Source organism: Halichoeres trimaculatus, unplaced genomic scaffold (assembly GCF_033239565.1).
Source record: "Halichoeres trimaculatus isolate MK-OKI-2021-1 unplaced genomic scaffold, fHalTri1.1 fHalTri1_scaffold_22, whole genome shotgun sequence".
Taxonomy (NCBI): Eukaryota; Metazoa; Chordata; class Actinopteri; order Labriformes; family Labridae; genus Halichoeres; species Halichoeres trimaculatus.
The window spans coordinates 6,390,051-6,404,250 of NW_027437200.1; the positions used below are offsets into that span (position 1 = coordinate 6,390,051).

At 38.7% G+C, this 14,200-nt stretch overlaps 1 protein-coding gene across 3 annotated transcripts in view; it reads left to right on the forward strand.

Annotated features, from left to right (window-relative positions):
* Nucleotides 1-10,757, forward strand: part of dock11 (dedicator of cytokinesis 11) — a 108,296-nt gene extending 97,539 nt beyond the window's left edge. For 2 of the 3 annotated variants that reach the window (XM_074699243.1, XM_074699244.1), the window contains one exon: nt 9,188-10,757. In XM_074699243.1, coding sequence (XP_074555344.1) covers nt 9,188-9,277 — 90 coding nt within the window. In that variant the 3' untranslated portion in view covers nt 9,278-10,757. Of the gene's footprint in view, nt 1-7,026; nt 7,043-9,187 lie in introns of all 3 variants that reach the window. The other variant, XM_074699245.1, reaches the window with a different exon arrangement.
* Nucleotides 10,758-14,200: the final 3,443 nt, after the last annotated feature.

Below are 14,200 nucleotides of genomic sequence, written 5' to 3' on the forward strand. Positions count from 1 at the left end.
GCACTAGGTTTATAGTTGGTAATAAAAATATTTTCTAGTAATTAAAGGACAGTGGCTATGTAAATGCACATTGTGTGTTCTCCTGAGTGAGGATCAGTTGTTGCAGAGTTACAGATGAAGTTTGGTGTATATCAGGGATGGAACGGTTTATTAAAAAAAATCCAAACTGTTCAGTTTCTCTCACTCAGTTTGGAGCGTCTTTTTTCTTCATTTTACTTCTCAGTTTGAAGCGAGTATGTAGCTTTGATCAATACGCATGTGCAACTCAATGTGAAGGAGTACAGCAGGACACTTTGTGGGACGTGGGGTCAGAGTTTTGATTACATAGCACATCCTCGCCTGAATGAGCAGCATGTGCTATCAGAATTCCCTCCCCTCTCCAAAACACAGAGACAGTCCTCACTCGCAGCAGATGAAATCATGCAAGTGTGTGTCTCATTATGGTCACTTCTGCTGGTCCCCAGCCCAGATAAAGGAGGAGGGTTGATATTTAGACATTAAAAAAATAAGAATGGACAGAAGAACGTTAATTTGTAGCTCTAAACATATTTATGATGTGTTTTACCTGCTTTCTGTCTGTCCCACGTTATTTCTCTCTCCTACAGAGTCGATAACAATAAGAATAGAATGGAACAGAATAGACTTTATTTATCCTCAAGGGGAAATTCAGAAGTCACAGCAGCAAACAAGAAAACAAAAGTAAGAAAGTGTATAGAAAGTGCAAAAAGGTCCACAAGAAAACAGATGATTGTCCATCATTGTCCAGTTCAGCCAGTCTCCACCTCCACAGGGTCCAGGACTGAGCTTCTTCAGCAGTCTGTTCAGTCTCTGTCTCCTGGATCCTGTCTGCTCACAGCAGGTGAAGCTCTTCCAATGTGGCGTTGGTGTCTGGAGTTAGCTCTGTTTGCCTTGTCTGTGAATAACATGATACTACTCTGCTCTCTGGTATTCCCTCTGTCGCTGGGTTAGCATGGCTAGCTTGTTCTTCTTAACTTAATCTTAATAACGATGGATTAAAGGACAGGTAGATGTCACCTGAGAACCGGCACGTCATCCTCACCTCCTTCTCCTCACCTTGTGGGAAGACATCAGGCCTTGCACCAGTTAGCAGTGACATGCTACAGGCTGCTAACAGCTGATTTATATGTAAACAATGTGGTCATGGTTACATGTAGAATCTCCAGACAAACACTGGAGAAAAAATAGTTGAAATATCGCTGAAGACACAACCATCTTGGTGTCCATGACAAACACATGAGCCATACAAAGTGAAGACCCTCTGCAAACATAAAGATGACGAAAAAGAGATAAAAAAAATACAAGAAACTGACAAGAAAGAGAGAGCAGCCACCACCAACAAGGCAGTGCCTAGCAACGAGGGCAGCGGCTCCCTTTCAGTGCTGCAATTTGGTGTTAGTTGCAGGTTTGTACGATAATTTGTTACCTGAGTGTTGAAAATTATGATGACCCAGTTCATATTTCATATTTTCCGATCTTAGTTTCCAGAATATTTCCAGGATCTGGGTTGTACTTTTATATCTGTCAGAAATTATGGTGACCTTGTCTTGTATTGTTTTTGCAAATTAATCCAACCATTTATGGTAGAGTTATATACACATATGGTGAAAATGGCCCTATCTCACAATGATAAGGAATCCTTTAAAATACCCCTGGATCCATATGGTGATCCAGATCACCTCCAAAATTTAATCACTTCTTTCTTATCCCATTTTTAACATTTCCTGAAAATTTAATCAAGATCCGTTTGTTGCTTTTTGAGTTATGTTGTTCACAGACAAACAGACAAACTTTCCCAAAAACATAACCCTTCTTGGTGGAGGTTATCAGACAGCAGCGTCATTTTGTGGCTTTTAGTGACTTCTCATAATTGATTAAAGATAATCTGTTGATGCTGGATTATACGGGTATATGGTAATCTGGGCTGTTAAAAACAACAATGTACACCAAATCAAACCAAAAACTCTGAATATAAATCCGTGATTCGAAACGAACCGTGGATTTTGTGAACCGTTCCATCCCTAGTGTATATGTTTCTTAGCTTCTGTGGGAATGTTATATGCAGTTAAACCACACTTGTAATTGTTTGATGGTTCCATATAAAGACCAAAACATAACTGCTTGTGACCATAAAACCTCGCCACCAAGTTGTTAATGTTCCTGCTCACTTAGTGTTTAAAGATGTTTTATTTTATGAGATGAGGAGATGAGTCCTGTGCATTAGTTCAATGGGCAATCATACTTATCGTGCACAGTATCAATACTGCTGAGGTATAATGACCAAAAAAATTAACTTAAGTTAGCACAACAGTTTTCTTTTACTTTTTATTTTATGCATTTTTCCTTCTTTTTTGTAAACAAACTTGTGTACATATATAGAAACATACAAACACATGCATACACAGAAGAACACCAGAACAAGAGGTCATGGGTTACGCTGTACAAGGAAACACTTACAAAAAAGGTTTAACACAAATGCTTGCTTAGTTATGCAGTCACGGTTGACATCTTTTTTTAACCCCATTCCTCCCATCATTATTCTCCCACTTCTTTCAAATTCTTTCTCAATTCTTTCTTTTAAATGAATGTGATCGGCTTACCAGACAATACAAGCGTGGTCAACCCTCTCAGCTCCACATTCCTCCCTTCAACAGAAGAGACGGGTGCCACTTTGTTTTGATCTCTTTCTGGGAGTTATGAGCTCAGCAGTTTTTATTCCTCCTTCTGCTAATTTGCATGTTTTGCTCAGCACTTGTTGATTTTATTGTTTCCTGAATTTAAAAAGAAACAAAACAGCAAAAGGGCTGTTTTTTTTTTTTTACCCCGAACACATGTGCAGGAAGTTTGAACATTTTCCCTCTCACTTCATCTCTTCTTCAGCAAACACGCTCCTGTGCCTCTCTTACAGGTTTTGCCTATTAAACCTGTGCAAACAAGTGCAAAGCATCACGCTGCACTTGTGTTTGCATACATTCAAATCATCCATTATTTATTTATTTAGGAAAAAAGGCTGCTTTGTTTACAAACGAGCCTCAGTGCAGAAAATGTCCACTTAACAAACAGCATCTCTGTAGCCCAGGAAAGTGAGCGTGAAGTTTCTCCTGAGGTACATTTCAGATACACTGATGTGAACAAAATCTGAGTGTTGTCTTGCTCAATTTATACCTGGCATATACAAAATCTGTTATTGGTCAAGCTAAAGTTCTAATGAATTATAAAATACTGAAACCAGAAAAAACATCTGCTTCAAAATTCTGTCGACTGTGTTATGGACAAAACTAGTGTCACAGAAAATATGAATAAAGTACAGTGCATTAGATAGAACATTTCTTTGCAAGCTTTTCACTTTATTCATCCAGGGTTTTGAGGTTTCCTGTCTGACTGCTTTGAAAATAACATTTCAAATAACATAACTCTGGATACTCTATGGGACAATTTTATCAAGAATGACTATTTTTTTCCACATTAATCCTTATAAGAGTTAGGGTATTTTAACATATTAAAGTTATACAGCATTACTATGAAAAACCTCACTTTCTAGAAACTTCCCTCATAACATGTGAAGTAAGGACACTAGAAAATGTTGATAATAATGAACAATTAATGTGAACCATGTAGAGAAAATCACTTTCATGAAATATTGATGAGGAGGAGTTGAAACATACTACACTGTCTCCATGGTTCCTGTCCAGTGGCGGCTGCTGGTCAGTCAAGGAGGGGAAGCTCATTTTTTTCCGGCCTGCATCACAAATTTGTTTATTTATATAAACGTAAATTCTACCCTCCGTGTCAGCTTGTTAGCAGCTGGAGCTGCTACGTGAGACTACGACAGGCTCTAAATGTGAGTGACAAAGGGAGAAGCTCTGCAGCTGTAGCTGTAGCTGCTTATTGGTGAAAAGAGAGAAGATCTTTAAACACAACGCTCGTTGTTTTTTAAAAAAGTAAACTTGCTGAGGATTGATAAAACTTCTGGATCAGTCCAGAACAAGTAAATGTAGAACTCAGACGATGCTCCGGTGGAGGGTTATACTTCACGATCGCTGATTGACTCATTTCACTGTCAATCAAAAAGGAATTCAGCCTCAGACAGATCATCCAATCATCATACAGAAGCCAAGCGTCCAGGCCAGCCCACTGCCTCATAGACCCCCAAAGACGCTGAGCGAGACGATGGGCGGGACAAAGCCCAGTGTTTATCCAATGACCGTCCAGTTTCCACAGTGGAACAACCCACCCTACGCTTCCCCAGCTGAAGTCAGAAGATGCTCAGCGTTCGACTGTGTTAAAGAGCTGGGACACTGTGGGGATGAACATTGACATTTTAGGGGAAGCTGAGCTTCCCTTGCAGTTTTAGAGCAATCGCCACTGTTCTCGTCATAAAGGATTTGGGTCACATGACTTTAGAATAAAATCATTCCTGATTCAGTGGGTAACACAACTGACACAGACTTATTGGACATACACAAAAGTGAATGATTTTATGTTTATTAATTACTGAAATGGTTTTTAAAGCAGTTTAATTATATTTTTATGATAACTTTGAATAAATAATAATGATAATACAAAAAAAAACACGAACATTTTTTTGTGCTAATTTTGAAGCACAAACTTGACATTTAAGAAACCAGACAAAAACTGCAAATTCCAATAGATGATTTGCATTTTTTGCTTAATAAGTTATAGAACTTGTTAACTTTCTGTGTTAAATGAAAGCTAAATTACCCAAAATAAAATGAGTCATTTCATGAAATTGATATATAAAAAAACTGATAAATGTACCCCATGGCCTTGAAATGTAAATGTCAGAGTCACTGTCCTTAAGCGTTATTAAGGGATTTCTCACTGTACTGACCCCTTATCACAACAACAATCCACCCTTAGCTTAATATAGACAGTATGTGAATTAAGTCTGTCCACTTTTACACAAACAACAGAGTTTTATCAGTCTGGTGCAATCTGTGGCACAATGATTCTTCATGCAGGACGTAATCATTGGCACAGCAGTGTTTGTTCAAATTTTTTAAAATCTGAACAACCTGCTCTTTGATTAGTGGCTCCAGGAAGTAAGCTGCTCGCACAGTAGAGTAGTAACCTAAGTCTCCGGCAGTTCCAGGCTAACATCTCTGTGTGGACAGATTTGTGAAAATGAAGAGCACACAGTTTAGCTCAATGCAGCAGAGAGGAGACACTGACAGCTCTTCTACAATCAGACGCCGACATGAAAGTGTTTTCACCTTCAGTGCTGTCTGCTTTGTGCTGCCGACCTGGAGACAGAGCAGACAGTTAGGGTGGAGCAAATGGCTGGAAATTAAATGCACCATTTGTCCAGTCAGCTTTAGCAGGCTGTCTCTCAACAAAAGAAACAAAAAGCTGAAATAAGATATACACATAACAGCAAGTGGAGCTCACTTAAGTTGTTCTATACTAACTAGATGAGACAAACAAAATCTGATTAATATCTTTAACTTCTTACTCAGTCTTTAATATTGTTTGGATCCTCAAAGAGAAGTTACACTTCTCCTTTCAGACCCAGGCACCAACGTATGACTGCACTTAGTCACTTGAAGGGGGTTTTACTTGTGGCCAGTTGGTAGATGAACCCATAACTTCTTTTTTTGTTATCTTTGCTATTGAATTTTGTCAAGTTGGTACCATTTTTTAACCTCGCAGAGCAGGTGGACCTGCCTGATTCAGTTTCTGAAATCCTGCAGATCCATCTTGTCAGGCTCCATCGACCAACAAATTCACTTGGCTAAATTCCAACTGGCTCAATCAGGGAGGAGAGGCGGGAGCAGCGAAAGCAGCAGAAGTGTTGTCTTGTCAGCGTTCCTTTGATTCTTAAGTTAACTTTACAAAAACAGCAGCAGTCGTCATTATCACAACTGTTTCTCGTGTTCCTGTAGTTGTTTGTCCATTGTTTCTCAACAGCGTCGCACATAAGCTACGTCATACCGTGGCTTGATGTGGTCTGTGGTGAGTGAGTCAATCAGAACGGTCGTCCAATCACCAGCTGCTGATGTTTTTAAAGGTCCTGCCTCTAAATACAAATCCAAAGAGCTGCTACCCAGATGGACTTGTGAAATATTTCCATGGCGGATATATGAAACTCTCCTCTCCCACCAAAACACTCATTACATCCTGTTTAGATTACTGCAACAGAATCCTCTATGGCACATCTTCCAAAGTTTTCCATAAACTACAACACATCCAGAACTCTGCCTCCTCCTCACCTCCACCCGCATCCTCCAGCATCTAGTTTAAAATTCTCCTCCCTCCACCACAGGGCCCCTTCACTGACCTTCTCAGCCATTACACTCCTTCTCGTAACCTAGGTTCCTCTCATGTCAACCGCCTGTCTCAACTTCACAGAACCAAACACCAAACCTAAGGAGCCAGAGCTCACTCCCCACTTACATCCAAAACTGCTCGGACTCATCGCTTTCAAATCTTTGTTAAAAACTCACCTTTGAAGTTAGCTTTTGATCTAGGATTGTACTGTTATTTTGTTTTGATTTATGTCCCTTGTTTAATAGTGCTGCACAAAAAAATCTATTGTTGTTATTATAATTATAAAGTTCAGACTTCAAGTGAGTCATAACGAGCTGCACTTGGAGGCTGTGTTAATGCTTCATCCAGGAACATTTCCAAACTGAACTTCCTCTTGAGTGTTTCCCAGAAAAGGACAAAGCCTGCTTACACACTCCTGTATTTAAAATCCATTATTGGTAATGGATTATGTTAATGTTAATGTCAGGGGTGAGTTGTAGAAGTGTGTTAGTTGTACTGTTGTTGGGCCGTGCTGTAGCTCTGGTATCACATTTCAGTCCAGTGCTTACTTCCCTGTTTCTCATCAGCATTATTACAGTCAGCGCAGTGTGTCATCGCCACTGTATTGCAACACTCCCAAAGGCTTTTCTGCTTGGTCATGTTGATTCATTTTTTGTGTCTTTTCAATGACTTGAAGAACTAACCACTGTGATTTTCTCTTTCCAATGTGCTTGCCTGTAGCTTTAAGGAAATGCAGGTAATTTGATCAAAAGCTGATTTTGATCTTTTTGTGCTGTTTTTGGATCATATGACACTTGAGGTTTGCTTTTTTTTATAGATTTCTCTCTGACATGTAAAAGTTCTAACCAAATGTAAGCAAAACATGTTACATAACATTTTTAAGTTGGTTCCCGTTCTGTCTAAGTCCTTTCATAACAAACCCAAACACTGAAAACCTCCCTTTAGCTCCAGCCTGTGCCCTATCAATTAATCAGACTATATTTTTAAAGCACTTTTTATACAAAGGAGGGGCAACACAAAGTTCTTGACAAAGAAAATAAGAAGTAAAAAAAATGAAAATTGTGATAACAATGGAAATAAATAAATAGATAAGTTGACCCTACAAACCCACACATCAACATACAACCATGTGACAGCTGATAGAAACAGTGAAGTGAATAAGATAAATGATTAAATTAAAACTTTAGTCCTACTTTAATGTTATACTCCCTTTCAGCAGACTGTCTGCTACAATTTAGTGTTAGTTTCAGGTTTGTACGATAATTTGTTTCCTGACAGTGTTGAAAATTATGATGACCCAGAACATATTACATATTCCAGATCTTAGTATCCAGAATATTGCGAGGATCTGGATCGTACTTTTACATCTGTCAGAAATTATGGTGACCTTGTCTTGTATTGTTTTGCAAAGCAATCTAAACATTTATCATGGAGTTATACACACATATGGTGAAAACGGCCCTATCTCTCTCATGATAGGGAATCCTTTAAAAAAGACCTGGATCCAGATGGTGATCCAGATCACCTCCAAAATTTAGTCACTTCTTCCTTATTCCATTTTGAACATTTCCTGAAAATTTCATCAAGATCCGTTTGTTACTTTTTGAGTTATGTTGTTCACAGACAAACGAAAAACTAACTCTCCCAAAAAACATAACCTCCTTGGTGGGGGTAAAAAGATATATTTAACTCTTAAAGATTAAGATTATATGCCTTTAAACAGAATAAGCTCAGACTTTATGTAGATAAATAAGTAAAATAAAGTTAAAGCCAGACTAAAAGGTAAGTTTCAAGTTTGCTCTTAAAAATGTTTAAGCCCTGTGTGGCCCTCAGGTCTTCAGGCAGGCTGTTCCGAAGTTGTGGGCTGTAATGTTCAAAAGCTGCTTCACTGTGGGTCTTTGTTTTAACTTTAGGTTCTGTTTAAAATCCTCAACCTGAAGACCTGAGGGCTCTCACAGCATATGATAAAAGCAAGCCATATAAATAGGAGGGTGCAAGGCCTACATCTTGGCATATCCTATTTATACTCTTCAATCACTGTTGTAATAACTTTCCCGTACACAGCAGGATGACAAAAGTAGAGTTTTGTCATTATCAGCTCTGTATAAGAGCTCTTTATGCAGTGCTGTAATGTTGAGACATTTTCCTCTCCACTGCAGGGGTTCTCAGGAGTTTTAGTAATGTTGAAATGACTGTTGATGTAAGACTTTCACAAGGCTGGTTAGGGTGTTGATATAAGTTTAGAGACAATAATATTCACTCCTTCCCATGGACATAATTTAGAACCTGAAGCATTTAGGAGTGTGTTCATTAATCATTCCTTGTGTTACAGCCTGATCAGAAATTTTTCCACTACACTTTGTAATGTAAATTTAAAAAGTCTGAAAGAATTGAATCTTTAATTTAATGTAGAAATTTATTCAAGTGTCGTAAATAAGTGTTTTGATGTACTTCTTATCATAGTAGGCCTGCTGTAAACAGTCCATAGCTGGGCTCTCTGCTTCGCTGCATGTGCAGGTCTGGCTCTGTGTTTGAGTTAAGTCCTAACTGTTTAGTGACTGGGACGTAAACACACCTGACAGGGCTGAGTGTCTGCTGCCTGGATTGCTAGGCCCAGCCTACATCTTAGCTCTGGTTTGTGATTCAACAGCAAAAATGATTCAGTTTAGTGTTTCTCTAAAGAAATAACCAGCGGACATTGTGATCTTTTTTGTTTTGTTTTAGTTTGTCACAGCACATTTTTCTTTCATCACTGAATGTTTTTCTCATCCTGTCTGCTCATAAAATCAGGTTTGTGACTTTGGTGTTTGTGTGTGTGTGTGTGTTTGTGTGTGTGTTTGTGAACTCACCCTCATCCTGTCTCTGTTTGCTTTGATCCCAGATCTACCAAGAGGATATGATGCGCTCGCTTTTGCAGAACTCCCTCCACGTGTTCCGTGCCATCAGTGGGACGTCCACCGACCTGGGCTAACCCCTGCTGCACCACCCACCCTCATCCATAACTTCTGACCTGAACTGAAAGGCTCTTTGTTTCATGTCTTCCTGGCAACCTTTGCCAAAACGCCACCCTTCCCCTGGCACTATGCCCCGAAGCCGTCTTCAGAGCCATGCTTATTGAGAGAGTGGATAGACTTCATACTCAAACCACAGCAGCAGTATTTTGGAGAATGTATCACAGCAACGCCAACTAAATGTCAGCATGTCAGGTTGAGGTGTTGCTGAGTCATGCTAGGTTATATTGCACTTTTTCTTCTGCCTTTGTGAAAGAAGGAGGTAGTCTCCTAAAGCAATCTTCACTTCAGCCATTCTCTCCCTGCAAAATTTCCCTTTAGATCTATGCAGGAACTTCACTCCCCTCTGAATGAAATAATAACATGAGCTGAAGACAGAAATGTCCACGCGTGACGTCCAAGTAGCATCCTCAGGTGATGGGAAGCAAAGACAATGTGGAAATGTGAATTACTGAATCAAAGCTCAAGTTAAAAATTAAAAGACTCTTCAGGATGTCGTCACACTTTGTCAGTTTCTAAATTTGACAGAAGTATTTTAGAGTCAGTATTTCCAATATGGCAACCACCGACGTTGGGGTTGGCAACATGACTCAGTGTTTTGTAGTCCATGATCTTATTTCGGATTTCGTAGAAAGAAAGGAGATACTACACATGTTAAACACATGGTTATTGTCTGTGGACAAGCAGCCATCTGGGTTGACAGACTGATAAACAAGCCACGCAGGAGTCTTCAGGAAAAGTCAAGGCCAAAGTTACGCCCCTGTTTAAGTGTTGATAGAAAAGCCTTGTCAGGCTGTTCAGACAGCAGACTTCAGGTCTGCATTAAAGCTGCTCTTCAGAAGGGTTTGTTCAATCACACTGTAAATGTAAGAAGTGGATATTTCAAGATGTGTTAGATAGCTAATCAATAATGTCTTACAGAATATTCTACGAGGTTAAATTCTATCAAAGCTGGATTACAATCAGTGAAACAAGTCTGTCTTGGCTCATATGGTGTCCTGTAGAGGTCAGAAACAGGATGCAGCAAACACAGCAGTGTGATAATATTTACTTCAGTGAGTGAGTGAAGAGTCCCTCTCGTCTGGGTTAGGATCCAGTGCCTTTCTGCTCTGCCTTCTGAAGAGACTCTCCAGTAATAACATCACATGCTGGTTATTAACAGTATTTCACAAGTGCTACACTGTAATTAGCAGTTAGATGAATGATATTTAAGCAAGTGTACATATTCTGTCTTCATGCTGTAAAGAGAATTCAGTATCCATGTATGTTTGTACGTACTGTATGTATGTATGTATGTATTTATATCTGGAACATGTTGGACTCTGTGCAGTCCGATCAGTCATAGCAGAAAGTTGTTTTTGTTGTTGTTTTAATCTTAATGCATTGAACACAGAAGTGCAGCTGCTTGTCGAACTTTCTTTGTAAAGTTGTTTTTAATAAAACCTGAAAAAATGAGCCTGGCAGGTGTTTCTGGACCTTATACTTGCAAAGGAAATCTCTTTAGTTTGAAGTCTGGACTGAATTGCTGGATTTTTTTCAGAAAATGAGGCATGGAAAAAAGTCAGAATTCTGACTTTAATCTCAGAAGTCTGATTTGTGTCTCAAAAAATGATAGATTAATAATAATAATAATAATAATAATGATGATGATGATAATAAAAATAATAATAATAACAATAATAGTAATACTAATTTAATTGAAAAAAAAAATCTTTTTTTCAGTGGCCCTAATCCTCTCCCGTAGCTCTGGTTACTATCGAGATGCACTTCCTTCTTTAACATCCTGAAATGTCCAGGTGAATCTTCCTGTGGGTGAGACACTGGCCAAAAACAATGGGTACACCAGTTGTAGAGGATGATCCTTCAGTTGTTTAGTTTTTCAAGAAAAAAAGTAAATCTCAGACATGCTACAAAACTAAAGTCTATGAAATGGCAACATCAAACATCTGTATGGGATTAAATCTGCTGCAGTCAAAAAGGAGTGCTCACACCTTGGAGAGCGGTTGCACCAAGTGGGTTGATATGAATCATGGCTCTAACACGAGCAGATGTCAGTGGAAACAAGGGAGAGGATTATCACACTTCTTACAGGAGGTTAATCATCAGAGAATGTTGCAAAAGACGTCGATTGTTCACAGTCAGCTGTGTGTAAACTCTTGACCAAGTCCAAACAACATGGGAGAGTTGTAAAAGTTGAGCATATTAGTAAACCAAGGAAGACATCAAAGCATCAAGACTGAAAACTTAAAGCAACATATCCTGAAAACAGGAAACGCACAGCAAAACAGATGAAGAACAAATGGGCAGAAATTGGAGCCAATATCTGTAAGCAAAATAAAAAAAACTGCTAAGATTTACATCCAGAAAAGTTAAACAGACAAACATTAACACCTGAACAGAGAAACAAACAAGGACACAGTGGATATTTATGACTCCATACTGTTTCTCCTCAGATATGAGGTATTCCATAATTTTTCCCTCCGAGTAAACTAAAAATAAAATATGTACTGACTATCAGATGTTTTTTATTTCTTTTAGTGTTTCTTAAAATCAGAAAGCTGACATTTTAAAGGACTTGTTTTGTGGCATGTCTGTAATCTGCTAATTTTCTACAAGATTAAACAACTGATGGAACATCCTCCAAGGTCGTTGATTCCATCGTTTTTCCTGGGACATATCCAAAACTCTTTGCTCAACATTTTGTGGTTAAGTTGCTAGGATGTGAAAATGTGTTTTGTGGATTTTATTACAGGAAAAAATTACGTACTTCCTGTGCCATCGAAGCATAACACTCCCCTTTAATTTGTTTATTTCTCTGATTTCTGACGTGCATAGGACAAACGTTTAAAATTTGGATTGGGATCATTTTTTTCTCTGAGGGAGATGATGAGTTTATGATTGAGCTGGTTCAAGATGGAAAAACTATGAGAAAACTGCTTTAAGTCTGAAGTCACACTCTGATACAGGATTTCATCTGTGGATCACTCGATGGTCTTCATTTTTTCTCTCCATGATGCAGAAGGAGAAATCATGTATGGTTGTATCGCGTATTGCTTCATTACCTCCAACTCACTGAATTTTTGAGTCAGAGTTCTCAAACGTAAATGTAAAGTTCCCACATTTGTTTTCTACAAATGGTACCAATTCAAACCTCTGCAAGCGTATCACATACCTCACCATGTGATGTCAAAGACATGGTGGTCCTTTGTTACAACCATCCCCACTAGGTTGTAACACATGCTGGGGGACATTGTAACAGTCACACAAATAAGCAAAAGCAGAGGCCACGCCCCTCAAAAAGAGGTTTTTTGAAATAGAACAATCCAGAACAATGTCTCTCTCTGTGACTGACCATAACTCAGTTTCTGTTTGACTCAAAAGTTCATCCACAACGGTAAGTACACTCAAACACTACAGTGTAGCTGTGTAAAGAACAAGAAGGTCTGACAAAAAAACGTTTTCTTGATTTTGAGGCGCAACGTTTTCTCCTGCACCTCAAAATCAAGAAAATGTTCTCAGTTGTACATAAGGGGATGTAACACTCTGCCAGTGTTTAGCTAACTGTATTAGCATAGTGGACTGAAATTAGCATGGGAAAAATGCATCACATTTTACCTGAGAAACCACAGTTTATTCTGATATAAGTCAAATGGTTTTATATGGAATAGTATAATTATTAAACAAAATACAGTCTTATTCAAAAATGTACTCTCTTACCTCAAAATTATTTTTTTCTCCATAGAACCTGCATGAACCTGTTTCCAGCCCTGACAATAACCATGTGTGATCAGGGTGAAATTGGGTAAATATTGAAATAATCATGTGACTCCTTTCTTATCCCTGTTTGGTGGAAATGGTGGTGTTACAACTCTCCCCATGTTACCTGGTCTCCCCTAATGTTTAAATTGGTGATGGAAAGCAGACCAGTCTGGGAGCTGGACGCATACTTCAGAGCTATGCTGTTGAAATGATTACAGAATGTGGTTTTGTTTTTTTCCCTGAAAATCACTGTGTGTCAGCCTTTCTTGTTTCAGAATAGTGCCTCCCAAGACCTGCTTCCCGGACCTGTGGTCATTCTCTGCTTCACGGCAAAGGATGTGGCAGCCATGATTACCGTAAATAATGCCAAAATTTGACTTTTTTAACCACAGCAATGTTTCCCACTTCTCAATGCCAGGATTTCTGTATCATCTTTCTGAGGAGTATTCATATTTTGTTCAGTGAGGTCCAGACAACGATTTTTGAAGGGATTTTGCCGTGCAGTGATTTCCACCACATTTTAGAGACTCTAGCTTCTCTGGACTCTCCTTTTTAGTTTCCTCAATTATCTGACAGTTATTACCGCTCTTGTTTTTCTTATCCTAACTTTTCTGAAAAAAAAAAAAAAAAGTCACAGGCATAACGTTTCAACATTCATCTGAATCGTGATTTTAACATTTAGTGGGTCATTTTTGCACTTGTCAATTAAATAAAGGGGAAAAATTATTTTAAACCATCAAAATTGGTATTTGTCATTAACGCAGGTTTTACAACTTGTTGGTCTTAGAGTTGTAGAGAACAGTGTATTTACAGCTTGGCTCAGTGTAGCCATTAATGCACACTTGATCCCAGCATATTCTGACAAAGCTTAGAAAGCCAGAGCCTTCATTATACAATCTTCATCTCAGTGTGCAATCCATTTAATTGAATGTAGAGCATGTTCCCTCTATGTAGGTCATGTCTTGGCTTTGTACCATTAGTTGGTCTACTCTGTGCTGTTTGTTGCTGCACAAATCCATTATCATGCTCATAATAAGCTTAATGATCTACTGGCTCATTTAAAGCCTGACTACTTCCTGAAGGAGTGGATGATGGCAACTTGTGGTTTGGAATATTGCACTTAT